Here is a 16,605-nt window from a genome sequence, read left to right as displayed (position 1 = left end):
AATCAGAAATGATCAATACCAAAATCAAATTATCACACTTTTGCTTGTTAAGGCATACACAAATTAACTTAGCAATCTAAATTACATTTAACAATTTCTGAAATTGACACTTATTAATTCATGTAATTTAACACTGAAATGAAAACTACACTTTGAGGAATATGACATTGAAAATTAATCTGGATGAATTAACAGATGGTTCAAAGTCAGATATTCAAGCACAATTTATCTGATATTTTTAATCAAATCTAATTGTTTAGGGAGATACTTATCACATTTTTGCTCATGTTGATTTTAGGAAGATTATAATAAGCAACTATTTATACCTCCTGAGATAACTGGTTTGCTGTCCTGTGATGGGATGGTTCGATTGCTTTTTTGAGAGGAGGTCCATGTGTTCCAACTTCCAAGAAGATCAGGGTGACTAGCAGAAGATGACAGCTTTGAAGGTTCGGAAGACAGATGATCTTTAAATATGCAAACATAAACAGAAGTAGTTAGCAGGGTTGATAAATACATCTTATTTAGGGTAATATAAAAGTGATGATGATATCAATGATATCCAGGGTGCCCTGTGAGATGAAACATCTCTGGATATCATCGAGAGGAGTCGCAACGCACGGCTCAATGGCAACTCTGATCTGTACCAGGAACTGAGAAGGACGGCTGCGAGGGCTCTGAGGGCAGATAAAGAGGCGTTTGTTAGAGGAATCTGTGAGCAGGTGACACACCATCTGTGGTCTAGTGACCCACATACTGCTTACAGAGGAACTGAAGCATTACGCACATCTGAATCTGTTCCTTGGAGAGGCACAGTCAGGGCGGCTGATGGAATGGTCCTTACGGATGACACTGCAGTTGTGACCCGCTGGGGTGGCTACTTTGAGCAATTGTTCAAAGCTGATCCTCCGGCTAGGACGTTGGATATCCCTGGGTCCACGGTCCTTGAGGCTGATCCTCCAATTAGTTGTGAACCACCCAATCTCACGTAGATTGCACAGGTGGAGAACCAGCTGTGGGGAGGAAAGGCTACCAGGATCTGTGGTATCCGGAGTGAACTTCTCCAGGCTGGTGGTAAGGCTGTCGTCCTGGCATTGCAAGTAATCTTTGTTTCCATTTGGGAGACTGGCATCATCCCAATTGACTGGAAAATGAGACTTGTCGTCCCTATCTGGAAAGGGAAGGGTGATCGCCTGAATTGTAGCAACTACAAAGGGATAACACTGCTCTCAGTGCCAGGTAAGGTCCTTGCTAGGGTCATCCTCAATAGGATCTGTGATCACTTGCTTGCCTACCAGCGACTGGAACAGTCTGGTTTTATGCCTAAGAAGTCTACCATTGACTGCATCCTGGCACTGAGGGTTCTCATGGAGCACAAATGCGAATATCGGCAGAGTTTCTTTGCAGCCTTTGTCGATTTTTGTAAAGCGTTCGACTCAGTTGATCGAGCTGCCCTGTGGGACATCCTGAGGGTTCGCGGGATCCCCTCGAGGTTGCTGGATATCATGGCCGGCCTGTACACTGGTACTGTGAGTGCTGTGCAGAGTGGAGGCAGAACCTCTGTGTTTTTCCCAGTTGATTCTGGGGTTCATCATGGGTGTGTTCTTGCTCCTACTCTGTTCAATGCTTGTATGGACTGGGTGTTGGGCAAGGTCGTGGGGTCCAGCGACTGTGGGGCATCTGTTGATGAAGAAAGATTCACGGATCTTGACATTGCTAACAATGCTGTGATCTTCTCGGAGTCAATGGCTCCGATTGGGGCGCTCGAGAGACTAAGCGAGGAGTCCGAGTGTCTGGGCTTGCGAGTGTCCTTGATAAAAACCAAGATCCAGGCCGTTAATGACCTCTTGGGCACAGCCATCAGCAGTATGTCTGTTTGCGGAGAGAGTGTTGACCTTGTCGAGAGGTTTATTTACCTTGGCAGTGACATTCATGTCTTTGGTGACTCTTCCTATGAAGTCAGTAGACGGATTGGGAGAGCTTGGGGGGGTCATGAGGTTGCTGGAAAGGGGTGTGTGGTGCTCCCGATATCTATGCAAAAGGACAAAGTCTTTAGAGTCCTGGTGCTTCCTGTCTTGCTATATGGTTGCGAGACATGGATGCTAACCAGTGAACTGAGACGAAGACTGGACTCCTTTGGTACTGTGTCTCTCCGGAAAATCCTTGGGTACCGCTGGTTTGACTTTGTGTCGAAATGAGCGGTTGCTCATGGAGTCCTGAATGAGGCACATTACCTGCATTGTGAGGGAGCGTCAGTTACGGCACTACGACCATGTGGCGCATTTCCCCGAGGGTGATCCAGCTCGTAAGATTCTCATTGTTGGGGACCCGAGTGGCTGGACCAGGCCAAAGGGTCGCCCACATAACGCCTGGCTGCGGCAGATAGAGGGTCATTTCCGGAGGGTGGGAATGGACTGCACGTCTGTCTGGGGGGTTGCCAACCAGGATCCTAAGCTGTTTCGTTGTGTGGTGGGTGCAACAATGCGCTTTACCAGTGCATGCTCCCCAACTTGACTTGACTTGAATGTAAAAGTATATATCATGGACACAAGTATTTTTAAACCAATAAAACAGCTGCCCTTGAAAGTAAAAATGTGAATAACAGAAAAGCAGCAACTTAAGCAGAACAAAATACATACGTACATACAATGTAACGCAAATTTTATGCAATCTTGTGCAAAACAAACAATATAGATGCAACTGAAAAACTTGACTGCAAAGCACTTCAACATCTTTTTTATGGGTATTCTGAAAACTAATTAGCCAATCCAGTGCAAAAAAAATATTTGTTGCAATCACCATTGTAATAAGCATACGTTTAATATGTCACTGTGCTCTGTGCAAATATATCTTATAAATCTGCTTTTTTCTACTCACATGCACAGCTGACACAGCCAGATTAAGCACAGGGGTGTACTATTTGTATCTGTTTAAGTCAGAATGGAACTGTATCCTTGTTTAAGCACTGCCTTGTTTGGAAGTGCATGTTCACCTAAGGGAGGCCCTGCACGTGAAGAAAGAGTATAAATCCTTGAAACATTGCCCAGCACACATTTGAAGCCAATGGACAGATGGGAGATATCGTCATCTGATCATAAAAATCCTTCCACTGCACCAACGATGTTGATGGACTCTATACCTTGGGCCCCCACTCCGAACTGAGTTTTGTCATTTGCTTCCCTTATCTTTTATGCAGCGTAAGCCGACATTAAACAACGCTAGGTTACTTGTTTTGCGTGATTTCTTACTTCCATATCACTAGGAAGGGGTATCACCTTTTATTGTATATCTTTATAGATTCAGGTTATGTAACATGCCACGATCATGAAAGAAATCATTCCCAGGGAGAACTGGACACAACCACTAAATTAAATATAAGAGAAAACACATTTTTAGAATGAATTTTAGACTATTCCCTTCTCCCATTATTAATTGATTCATATCTTCTATTCTTGCATTTAGAAATAATAGAGCATCCAACAAGTGAGGATCATTACTACTGTACAGAAAATATTTTTACACTTAAATTGATAATTATTAAAAAAAGTGATTTAATACAAGAACATAATAAGTGTTCTGATGTGAAAAGACATGTCCAAAACAATGTCAAGCTGATATAAGAATGTTCACAACTATATGGCTAAGTAATAATCTATATATATATAATTCACTAAGCCAGAAGACAAGTAGCCAACCATGGAAAGCACGCCGGGAGGGGCGTGGATTCACTAAGCTGCCGACAAGTAAGACACCCATTAGCGCACGCAGGAAGGAGCCACGCCCACCAATTCTAAGACCATTGGATGCGACAACAACTCACAGAGCCACGGCCACCAACTCGGACTCGACGACACAGAAAAAAACGGCGTCATTTATATTCGTCTGTCGTAGAGGCCACATGCACCTCCGAGCCACATTCACTGTTCATAGAGGCATGTTTCTCGCGGAGGTGAATCGCCATATGCAGCGTGTAAAACGGTTTGCGAGGGGTATCCCATGGGATCCTTAAAACAATCCTTTACAACTGAGGTTAAAACACAATGAAGTAAGCAGTCTTTAAAAACCAATACGCCCTGTGCCTCTGTTTCATTAGCGTCGGCGGTCCTCCAATTGTAAGTCACGGACAATTGTATGTTTCCCTCTCAAAACACAATGAAGGAAGCAGTCTTTAAAAATCAATAAGCCCTGTGCCTCTGTTTCATTAGCGTCTCACCTGCTTCATCCAATGGTCTTAAAGTTGGTGGCCGGGGCTCCGTGAGTTGCCCTTGCGAGCGGGCACATGACCAGGGGGTGTGTAAGCTTAGAGAACGAGGGTGGAGGGGGGAGGACCAGGTAAGAAGACGCATGTTTGTCGCAAAACTGAATCGCTGAACGACCGTGCGACGACGGTCGGCTGGCAAAAACTGGCCGACAAATTAAACGCGTGTGCATTGTACTTACTGAAAGCAGCGTTACGGATTTTGCAGATGTTCATTTTTTTCCCTCCTTTTAGACAACTGTGTCTTTCCGGAAGTGTTCAGCAATCAATATATTATTTTTGCGGCGTTTGCCTGCAGGACCACGTGCAGCGACCGAGCGAGAGAGAGAGAGAGAGAGAGAGAGAGAGCGTGTGACACACACACACACATACTGGCACGCGAGCGCGCTGGACACATAGGAATAATAATACTTCGTTACATTGATATACCGGTGTTCTCAGTATTCAAAGCGCTATCCACACAGGAAGGAACCGGGAAGCGAACACACAATCTTCCAGAGTCTCCTTACTGCAAACCAGCAACACTACTACAGCCCCACAAGACAGTTAAAAAATACACCAGGCTTGAATTTGTTTTCACTTCTGTGCATAGCATAGCATAGCATGTTAGCTTATTACATTATGGATGTTTCACATGTACATTGTTTCCCCTGTGCTTAAAACACATTAAAAAGTGTTTCTCCACTACGCCACGGTCTTAATGTTGGTGGGCGGGTCTCCGTGAGTTGCTCTTGCAAGCGGGCACATGACCAGGGGGTGTGTAAGCTTAGAGAACGAAGGTGGACGGGGGAGGACCAGGTAAGAAGAGGCATGTTTGTCTCGGAACTGAATCGCTGAATGACCGTGCAACGGCGGTCGGCTGGCAAAAACTGGCGCACAAATTAAACGCGTGTGCATTGTACTTACTGAAAGCACCATTACGGATTTTGCAAATGTTCATTTTTTTCTCTCCTTTTAGACAACTGTATCTTTCCGGAAGTGTTCAGCTATCAATATATTATTTTTGCGGCATTTGCCTACAGGACCACGTGCAGCGAGAGAGTGAGAGCGTGTAACACACACACACATACATACATACATACAGGCAGACGCGCGCGCGACAGAGTGCACTGGACACATAGGAATAATAATACTTCGTTACATTGATATAGCGGTGTTCTCAGCATTCAAAGCACTATCCACACAGGAAGGAACCGGGACGCGAACACACAATCTTCCAGAGTCTCCTTACCGCAAAGCAGCAACACTACTACAGACCCACAAGGCAGTTAAAAAATACACGTGGCTCGAATTTGTTTTCACTTTTGTAGATACCATTGTTGCAATTTTACTTTTCTTGGTGGCTTATTACATTACGGATGTTTCACATGTTCATTGTTTCCCCTGTGCTTAAAAGACATTAAAAAAGTGTTTCTCAACTGTGACTACAAATACTGACAACTATGTCATTCAGGAAGTGGTCACCCATCAATACATAATTATGCGGCGTATGCTACGCCGCGGGTTGGCTAGTAAATAATATTTACTTACATACAGAACTTTAAGATTTGTGAAACATTTTGTCTTAACTACATCTTCCCACTGACAATTTTTTCTTTAATCTAAAAACTTTCATTGGCTTTACTTGTGCCCATATTCTATTGTTTTTATCATTCATCAGGTTTATTGAAATGAATAAACTCTTTAAGTATTTTCCTATACCTTGTATTCTATAAGCTTTGAAAAAAAAAAAAACATTAACAGCTCTTTCTAAATTTCTGCTAGTGCTGTCATCACACACCTGACTTTACAAGTACATTATTCAGCTTTAGCAAAATTTTCTTTTGACTTGTACACCTTTGAAGACAATACACAGCTTAGCTACCAGTGTTTTAATCAATATATTACACTGGCTGGCAATGACACAAGTACAATTCCAATTTAACTTCATGCAATATACTTTTTACACTAATGCCCCCATTGTGAAAATACACAGGATCTGACAATTTTCTGGGTGAGGGCTGTTTTGGCAACATCCTGATCTGGTCAACCTATCCCAAGCCAAGTTTTCTGAACTGGTCAATGAAAATTCCCAGATGTTCCCAGGATATCTGAAAAATATAATACCTCCATCATGTCTTGGGTATGCCTCTGTGAATTTTCCCAGAGGGTCATTACCATTACAACTCCAAGGGGCATTCTAATTACCTGGCTGAAATACCTTAATAGATGCTCTTCTCTCTGGAGAAGCTAGGAGCTTGTTGTAGGATTCTTGCTTATTGCTGCGCTGTTGACCCCATCACTGAGACAACCCTGCCTAAGAATCTCATTTCAACCACTTGTACTCATTCTGTCATTCCCTTAGTTAATGCCCAGAACTGGTGACCATAGGTAAGGATGGGGATATAAACTTATGGGAGTTAACCACCAGGCCCATAAAACTTGTAACACTACACTGATTTATCTCTAAAATTCACAGTTGCCTCCAATCAGTTATGAACAATAGCCCGGGTCTCTTGCAGTGAAATCAGCACATTTAATAAACTTGTTTAATGCATTTGGATTAAATAGTTGTATAAATTTGAAACAGCAAAGAATAACCACAATCCTGCATTAATCTATTTTGACTGTTCTAAACTTAAAAAAGGATCCTTGCTCCATAATCTATCTTTTTTTTTATTTAAGCCACTTCTATACCCATCTGCACACCATACCCAGAATTTCAGAAGCTAGTACTTTTAATAATAAGTCTGTATAAATCTTTGTGAAAGAGAGATATTTTCACACTCTTAACTGCAGATAACTCTCAGTCAGTCAGTCAGTATCTTACCCGCTTAGTCCTGAAGGTAACTCTATGTCCCAGTAGTCATTTATGTTACTCAAAAGCAATAATGGTGTTTTTACATACCCAAGCATATCTTCTTTCAAATAAATCCATATTGCCTTCTGCGTTCCATTAGTAATTTATGCAATTTGCATACATAGTGTATCATTGCTGAATGAATCTGCTTTTATCAAAGATCTAACATACATCGAGCCACATACAGTGAAAGGTTAATTACCATTGGATTATTGAGATTCAGCACATTCCAGTGATGCAGAGCTGTCTATGATTGATGCCAAAAACCCTTATACCATAAAAGGATAAACCTATGTTTTGTGCTGCTACACCAATATATGAGCCATGCATTTACATCCAGATCTTCTTATTTTTACATGTACTTCCACATAGCAAGGCAGAGTTTCACAGACCTCCATGACAGTTACGCTAATAAGCTTTCAACTTGGATCTTTATACATTAAATGTCACAAAGTTATTGAACTCACTAAGTCTTTATAAAGCTCCCAATGGTTTTGAATTATTTAAACTATACTGCTGTATTATTACAAACATATAAGTCTAAAACTATTTTGGAAACCCTTCCTTCAAAGAGAAGGAAACACATTACTTCAGTCCAAAAAAGAAAATGATGGGCTTACTTAGATTGAAGAATTCTGAGCTGGATGACGGAGGTGGAACAAGAGGATTTGAGGGCTGAAAGGAGCTGGAGGTGCCACTTGGGTTTAGCAAATCTCCAAAAAGATTAGAATCAGACTGATGTCCAGCTACAGAAGATGATTCAATGCCAAAAGGGTCAAATGGGTCACCAGCTACTTGAAATATATAAAACAAAAGAGAGAAGATATTAACATCAAATATTTTTCCACTAATAATAATATTTTATTTACATAGTGCCTTTCATTATCATAAGCAGATTTTGTGAAAATAATTATCCACTGTTTTCAGGCTAAATGAGCTACTGTTCTTATTTTTTGTCACAGAGAATATGGTAAGATTATACTTTTACTAATTATTATGGCAACTTTATTAACATTCTCTAAAATGAATGAATGTGCATTTAAACTATAGAAATCCAGTTATTCAATGAGGTCAGGGTATTGTTTGTAAATGACATGTGAGCTACGCCTTTAGGTCACCGAAAAATATTGCTATGGATTATTAATGTTATAATAAATACAAAGCACATTTAATTTATAATTGTTTTTGTCAGTGCTAGACTGGCAAAGACTCATAGCTTAAAAATGTATGAGGAAAAGGGATTTATCAAGAAAAGTTGCACAATATTTTGAAATCATCAGGAGCAAAAAAGAGAAGAACACTTGACACACAATTTGTAACATTTTAACTTTAACATGAAATTATTTAGAATATAAAATATGCCAAGTCATATATCAATCTAATGGCCTACCATTAGCAGACGCAGCTGTATTTGACTGTATTGTTCCCTGTCCCAGGCTGCCTGTCCCTGGTGTGATAAAAAAGAAATTCGGTTCCTCAGTTCCTCCAATAAGGTTTTCAGTACTTCCTCCTAGGGTCTGTGGTATGGCAGTTCCAGAAGGGGCAAACAAATCATTAAGAAGATCAGCATTACTAGAGGAGGTCTTCATTCCTCCCTGTATATGTGCCTCCACTGGCTGGGTCTCTGTATTGAGTCCCAATAGGTCCACACTTTCTTCTGCCTTGGATTCCTTAGTAAGTTCTGTAAAATCTACATCAAAAAGTGGCTCAGTATTCTGTTGCTGGCTAGTTACATCTGGTTCACATTCCAAATCAGTCTCCTCTCCATGCAAAGGGGAAAAATCGTGATTAGAAGGATTGCTATTATCATCTTGATCTTCCAAGTCAGTTTCTTTTATAAAATCTCCATCTGATATAACATCTTTTTCTCTTCCATCTGTATCGCAAAAAAAAAACCCAAACATTTTGTCTGTAAGTATTGAATATTAAAAACCAAGATTAAACAGATTGTAACAGATTCAACAAATGTGTACATTTTCAAACAAAATTTTACACACACTGTGTCACATTAGAATTCTACAAGCTGTTATATAAGAAACAATTTGGGAAATAACCTTAACTTTCTCAGACAACATACATTGAGCCATCAACCTGATAACAATTAACCTATCATAATTTAGTTATTATAGTTGGGTGAATTTTGAAATGACTGACCACCTACAGTGGATCGATTGACAGATTGCTTGACTGTCTCTTTTTCTATCTTTGAATCTATCTAGCTCTTTCTATTCATTTTTATATTTCAATCTTGATGATGCTCAACCATTATAACTACAGATTATCTAGGATTCTAAATGAAATGGAGATCATAGGATGCTGGAAAAACATGCACAAACAAAATGACATAATGTTTGCAATGCTACATGAGTCATATTAAGGCTGTACAGTACGAGTCATCAAATACAGTCATGTGAAAAAGTAAGCACACCTCATGAAATGCTTTTTAAAAAAAAAAAAAAAACTTGTCTCCAAGAACCCTAGAATTTCATCACAGATCCTACAGGTAACTCTTGCCTCTGTTGATGTGAAAGTGCACGAGTCTACCATTAGAAAGAGGCTTCACAATTTAGATCTACAGGATGTCTGGAACAATGTGCTCTGGAAAGATGAGGCAAAGATAAGAGTTATTTTGGCATAGCACCAAAATACATATTTGACAAAATCCAAAGACAGCATGTGACCAGAAGGACCTGATATCAACTGTAAAAGTATGGTGCTGGAAATGTTATAGCTTGGGGTTGCTTAGCTACCTCAGAGCCTGGGCAGCTCACCACCTTGAATTCTTCATTGTGCTAGAGGGAACACAAGTACCATCTATAAGAAACCATAGCTCAACTGAAAGTGGACCTTGCAAGAAGAAAATTACCCTAAATATATTAGTAAATCCTCTAAGGAATAGCTGAAAAAAAAAAGAATTAGAGGGGATTCTGGAATGGCCAAGTGAAACCTTGGATCTGAACTCCATAACTTAATGTAACTTAATTTTAAACATCAATGTTTAAAACATTTGGCTCATTGTACACTTGACTGAACTTTGGTCCACTTATTGTAATGTGATATATAAGCTCAATAAAACATATTCTAAAAAGAAAATGTTGCATGTTCATGATGTTATGTAATTTTTTTTTTTCCCATTTTCTTTACTTGCTTGGAACATCTGTAACCAACACATAAAGCATTTCTGAAAATTCACTTAAGCAAGATGAGAACCTACACAATGGACAACAGATAATCTCTTGTTTCTTATTTGTGATGCAACAGTGTAGTCCTATGCCAAAGAATGTACTGATTAATACACAACATGCTCCAGACAACATAAAAAATGTGTTCATATATTAAATATTATCTTTTCTGTTTTCCCTAAGTTTTAGGTTTTTCATGTGACTGAATATTTAATTATTAAAGTAAACAACATTTTTCTAATGTTTCACTGTACAACATACTTTAAATAAGCTGCAAAAGAAAATTCTGTATAACAATGACTTACCATCCCAGTCTAATGTCTGGAAAAAACTATTTGCATTAGTATCTGTACTTTGTGGTGATTCTGGATCTGTATTGGAACTATCTTGATGGGTCTCAGACCGAGGTGTTTCTGCATCATAGAAGGCAGTTGAACCTGGTTGCCTGGGGAGTTCTGGTTTACCTGTGTTGAACAAAACAATTTGTAAAAATTAACTTTTTTTCTTTTACTGACTGCAGCTGTAATCCTTTTGAATTAAGTCGATTAAAATTTTGCAAATGAAAGACTACCATTTAGCTTATCAAACGTATTTGTTTAGCCAGGAGCTAACAGGGCCCCACATCTTTACTCTACTTATTTTTTAAAAGTCATCAGGAATCTTCACCAACTTTTACTATCCATGTGTTATCATAACATAACATTTCCCAACACATTTAATTCAGTTTAGGGTCATGGAGTATCGATGCTTCTCTTGCAGCACTGGGTACAAGAAACAGCCTAGGACAAGATGCCAATCCACTGCCAGGTAAAGTGTCATTTTTGACGTGGAGGAAAACTAATGTAAACATTCAGTTCCCTTAACCAGTCAGGACTAGAGTGCTCATTTCATTCAAGGTTATGTTTATTTCCCTGCAAAAATTTCATGCTGCATTGTTGTTTTGACCATAAGGGCACACAATACCATAGGCTTTATTAAAAATGGTAAAGAGTGTTCCCTAAGTATAGCATTCCTTGATTTGCATTCAAAATATTTTATAATATAACAAAAGACATTAATTCTCATTATCATAGTTACATTTGTGTTGCTTCTTTTGCATTTATAAGTAACATTTATTTTACAGTATGCAACTGGGTACTTTAAACTGAACTTTGTTTTAGAGTTTCAAAGACTGTTCAGGTCTTTCAAAATTGTTTTTGCTTAATATTGTCTAATTTTGACATTGCCAATAAATTTCACAAGTTTACTTCCTAAACCTGAAACTTTGTAATCAATATTAATTAGAAGATGTAGTAGTAATAGTATGTCTTCCTAAAGAATTCCAAGGATAATCTCGAACCTATATGGAACATTTTTTTTTTACTTATCACGTTCTCAATAACAAATTCATACTCCTATTTTCTATGCAACTGGTATTGCCAATAGCACTTAGCTGGATGATTAATCTTTGGTCTAGAACTGTAGCAGATGCTTTTTAAAGGTTAAGTGAACTTTATTATATGTCTTACTTTGCTATACTTAGCCAAGTATCTGTTCCAAAATTTCTAACATGTTTGTTTGGCAGGATTTTGTCCTTCTACAACCTGTGCTAGTTTTGGTTTAAAATAGTTAAGAACTGAAATCTTTCACTGGAGTTTTTTTTTTGCCATTATTGTTTTATTCCGAGTTTTTTTCCAAGTCCCAAACATGTGCATATTAGGCTACCTAAAGTGTATAAATTGCCACTTTGCACAAATGTAGGTAGGTACATAAGTATGTCTTGTGATATGCTAAAATACCAACTATGTTTGATTCCTGCCATATACAGGGTGCGCACAAAGTCCGTATACCCCTATCTTTAGGAACATTTACAGGAATAACCATGACAATTTGGTTCCTGTGGACATCAGCCCAAGTCTTCCCGGTATTTCGAGGTGTGTTGACATCCCATCTGGTGCTGCAACCTGCTGCCGCTCAAGAAATCGCAACAATGTTGCGGTTGTTCCAAGACGAAGCGATGGGTGACACAAGTGAGGAAGCTTGTGATCTGATGCTGCACCAATTTCCAACAAATGCTGAGAAGGAAAAGGTTATGTTCTCTGACGAGTGCGCGATTTACCGCAGCTCCCGCAATCAAAACGTGTTTTTCTGGGGAAAAGAAAATCCACATTTCTTTGAAGAAATTCAGCATAGCCCACCACACGTGATGATCTGGGCCGGAATGACAGCACAGCATTTGTTTGGCCCTGATGTTTTTTGATGGTTCTGTTAACCAAATCAGTTATCTGGAAATGCTGAATGGCTGGCACATCCCGCAACTGAGAAACCAGGGCGTCCTTGACAGTGTTTGGTTTCAACAAGATGGGGCACATGCCCATTTCGCAATCACCGTGCATGATCACCTCAGCGATGGTTTTTAGGAATCGTTGGATCGGACAAGGATCAAACAACAATCCCGCTCCTCTTCTGTGGCCTCCGAGAAGCCCTGATCTCACAACTCCAGATAATGCACTCTGGGGGTTTATCAAAAAAGACATGCAGAAGCGCCGTTATTCATCGAACGATGAACTGAAACATGCGGTTCATGCAGCGTTCCAGAAAGTCACCCCGCAAATGTTGCAGAACATGAGCAGGAGAACCTGGCGGCGCATTCGGCTATGCAGAGATCATGGAGGGATCCATACATATGTTTTGGATTCCTAAGAGGTAACCTTTAGCTTTCAAAATCCTCCCAAAGATAGGGGTATACGGACTTTGTGCGCACCCTGTACTTTATATAACTGATTACCTCACAACTATTCTAACACCAATAAACCCCCGATTCTCTAAAGAATCACAAATCCAAGAATGGCAATTACTTTCTGTTCCCTCCGATCTTTGTTGAGATGAAAAATCATGGAGGGGTGGGCGCATCCTGGGAAAGTTTTCATTTAATGAAACAAATATATTTGTACAAAAGCTGTTTGTTTTTGGAGCCGTGACTCCTTTGGTTCTGGCGTTTGAGAAGCGTGTTGTACGTGCCTTTGTTCATTGTTTTTATCCATGCGGTCTCGTTTTTGTTTTTCTATGGGTGTGTTGTTAGCTAGACGTCGTTTGCTGTTAGGAATCATAATTGAACTTACTTTTAACACTGAATTACCTTAATGTGATTCAAATAAGCCACACTGACAGCTGCCACACTGAGTGCTGGCACAGTGGATTAGAGCACACTGACTGCTGGCACTGTTGAGGCACACTGACTGTTGGTACTGTGTAGTGGAGTAGCTGCTGGTACTGTGGAGTGGAATACTACTGGCACTGTGTAGTGGAGTAGCTGCTGGCACTTTGGAGTGGAGAACACGGACTGCTGGCATTGTGGAGTGGAGCACTGGTGGCACTGTGGAGTGGAGAACACTGACCGCTGGCACTGTCAGTAGTCACCACTACCTAAAGTTTAAATACATAGACATATATAGATAGATGCCGCGTTCACTGTGTTTCCCAGTCGACACGATACGGCAGAGCGTCAGCCTTATTGCGAGTGTCAAAAGTGCCATTTAAACTAATACAGGTAGACATGGAAACCGGGTTTTCTAATGAAAAAACAATAACGTTTAAAACAGTATCGTTTACATAAAACAGATTTTGGTGAATTGTTTAAATAAATTAAACTATTTATATCCATTTATACACTAATAATTATAATTATTATTATTAAATAATTCCTCCCATATAAGTAACATTTCAGGGACTGCCTTCTTCTATCTTCGAAACATTTCTAGACTTCGCCCTGTTCTTAGGCATCACAGTACTGAAGTATTGTTTAATGCCCGAGTCACCTCACATATAGATTACTATAATGCTATTGTATCTGGCATCCCACAAAAACTTATCCATCGCTAACAACTTCTTCAAAATTCTGCTGCCAGGATAATAACCTGTTGTTCTAAATCTACTGAACATATTACACCGATTCTCTCTCAACTTCACTGGCTCCCTGTTAACTACAGAATACAATACAAAATACTGCTCTTAACATTTAAAGCTCTCCACAACCTCACTGATCTCCTACAGACTTACTCAGATTGTGTAATTTGAGAGTATTCAGTCTGGCAATATGGTGCAGCCTTAGTTTGTGGAAGACAGACACAGCTAAAGACATGAGCATAAAATGATGGTTGTCAATTTCAAACTGCGTTTCCTCAATGTGCTCCTTGAGAAAAAACAACATTCCTCAAACTTGATGATAACAGCAAACAACAACCTACATAGGTCGTGACTAAACACGTTTAGCCAAAATGTTGTTTGGAGGCTCACTTGAGTATATAAATGCATAGCTTTGCTAGCTTAGCCTGGCTTAGCTAAAGTAAAGATTATAAAACAGGATTTTCTAATGGCCAAATATAACCAAAACAATTGTTCAGCCTTACCTATGAAATGTAATCCCCCGGGATCTGGTTTGGAGTGTACAGCGGTTTGTACAATCCCAAGCAGCACATTATTCATTACTTCACTCCACAGCAGTGCCACTCACAATATGGCGGCGACGTTGATGTACGATTCTGCTGGTCATGAGACGTAAAGTTATTGTATGTCTACGTTTAAATATGTCACCATGGCAACTTGTTGGTGTGCACGCTTTACCTCAAGTTTAGTTCACAGGTTGTGTTGTGTTGTTTGGGTGCCACCTACTGAGTCTGGGAAGCCGCTGGGTTTGACTCTGGGGCGCTGAGGCGCAGTGCGCTTTCAGTGTGTCTGGCATCCGTGCATATATACAACCTTCATTTAGTAATACAGATTACCTGCAGTCAGGTCAAGCTGTCATCAGAATACTAACACTCAACTATATTCCTTAAAACCCAGCTTGCCAGTGTGATGTCTTACCGCATTACTACAAACAGCAAGCAACAGAATTATCGGTAAACTCTAGAAAGTAAAACCTGAGAAACCTGAAATTGATTAAGTTCAGTCCAGAAGACTATTCTTAATGGATTCTATCATTTAAAAAAATGAAACTAAATAACTTACCCATTATTTGCTAAATTTCTGGCCAACCAAATATAAATTAATTATATACTTACCAAATTTGGCTAAAACTTCTTGCTGTTCCTCTCGGCTAGAGAATAAGATTTTTGGGTTGAGTCCCTTTGTAGGGAAGTTTTCCCAGGGTAATGATCTGCTGCTGTGGCGATCACGAGGCTCTACCTCCACTTCTAAATTGACCTGAAATAAATCAGGATACTTCTCTTGGATGTCACAGGCATCCAGGTCATATCTACAAAAGAATACACGCAACTTATCCATCTCCATAAATGTTCAGTACTGTAGTTCAAAATGTAAAACAAAGAAACACTTTTTCTTTTTAAAGAAAGATCATAAAGTCATCTAATGTATGTATTTCTGTATAGTTCTGTGTTTATTATATGTCCTTAAACATATTTGCAGAAAATGCAAGGGAAAAAAAAATCAGTGCTCCACATTGTAGCATAGTAAAAAAAAAGGAAGTTTATATATAAAACATTTTATTATTATATTATTTATTATATATCTAAACTATTAAGAAAAAGACAAAAGCCTACCAATATTGTAAAAAATGAACGTGTAATCTATGACATTTATATGAATATTAAACTTACAAATTGTGCCACATATTCAATGTAAAGGAATGAAAATTAAAAATATTTAAAAAAAAATTCTCAGATGGAATAGTTTATTTGCAACTAATGATCAGAGTACTGCAAGACTTGATTCCTATAGGAATAAAACAATCAGCAACATGGTTGAAGATAAATATCTATCTATCTATCTATCTAAATACTCATCAGGGAGAAATTATTATCAACTACACCTTTTAATGTAATTAGTGTGCTAAAAAACATGCTTAAAAAAGGTGTGCTGGTATACAATGAATCATTCAAGACCCTTCATTGTTAGAACCATTCCAACCTGGAGAACTAAGTCTAATGTCATCTTTAAATATGCCCATTTGTAAAGAAAATGTAGAACAATGGTTCATTTGACCATATCACATTTCTGTACTTGTTTTTTGGGCAATGTAAATTACTAGGTGTAAGAACTCACTCATGCACTCTTCCCTGATAAACGCCAAAATTCTGCTCAAAAACAAATAGCAAGATATGGAACCTCCAGGCTGGCAAGTCGAAGGAGAAGTACCCAGCTGTTCAAAACGCAAGCATTCTGAAGATGCCATGTAGACTTATTTATTTAAGGATAGGTCTGAGTTTAAGGGTGCTGTACAGCCTAATTCTAACCTTGGCAGTGTCTGTGTGAACATCCCAGAAATCAGTATTCAGTATGATTTAAAGGCTGATCCCAGCTACTGGCAAACAAAAAGTAAACTCTGGAGT

General features: G+C 39.2%; 1 protein-coding gene across 2 annotated transcripts in view; it reads right to left on the bottom strand.

The window, feature by feature from the left end:
- Positions 1–16,605, bottom strand: part of gak (cyclin G associated kinase) — a 155,030-nt gene that overhangs the window by 12,864 nt on the left and 125,561 nt on the right. Inside the window, exons 19-23 of one of the 2 annotated variants that reach the window (XM_051928074.1) lie at positions 15,319–15,512; positions 10,585–10,743; positions 8,488–8,973; positions 7,718–7,891; positions 327–467 (exon numbers count right to left, since the gene is read on the bottom strand). In XM_051928074.1, coding sequence (XP_051784034.1) covers positions 327–467; positions 7,718–7,891; positions 8,488–8,973; positions 10,585–10,743; positions 15,319–15,512 — 1,154 coding nt within the window. The remainder of the gene's footprint in view (positions 1–326; positions 468–7,717; positions 7,892–8,487; positions 8,974–10,584; positions 10,744–15,318; positions 15,513–16,605) is intronic. The other variant, XM_051928075.1, reaches the window with a different exon arrangement.

The sequence above is a fragment of the Erpetoichthys calabaricus genome, chromosome 5 (assembly GCF_900747795.2).
Source record: "Erpetoichthys calabaricus chromosome 5, fErpCal1.3, whole genome shotgun sequence".
NCBI lineage: Eukaryota > Metazoa > Chordata > Cladistia > Polypteriformes > Polypteridae > Erpetoichthys > Erpetoichthys calabaricus.
This window is presented reverse-complemented; position numbering and strand designations above follow the sequence as displayed.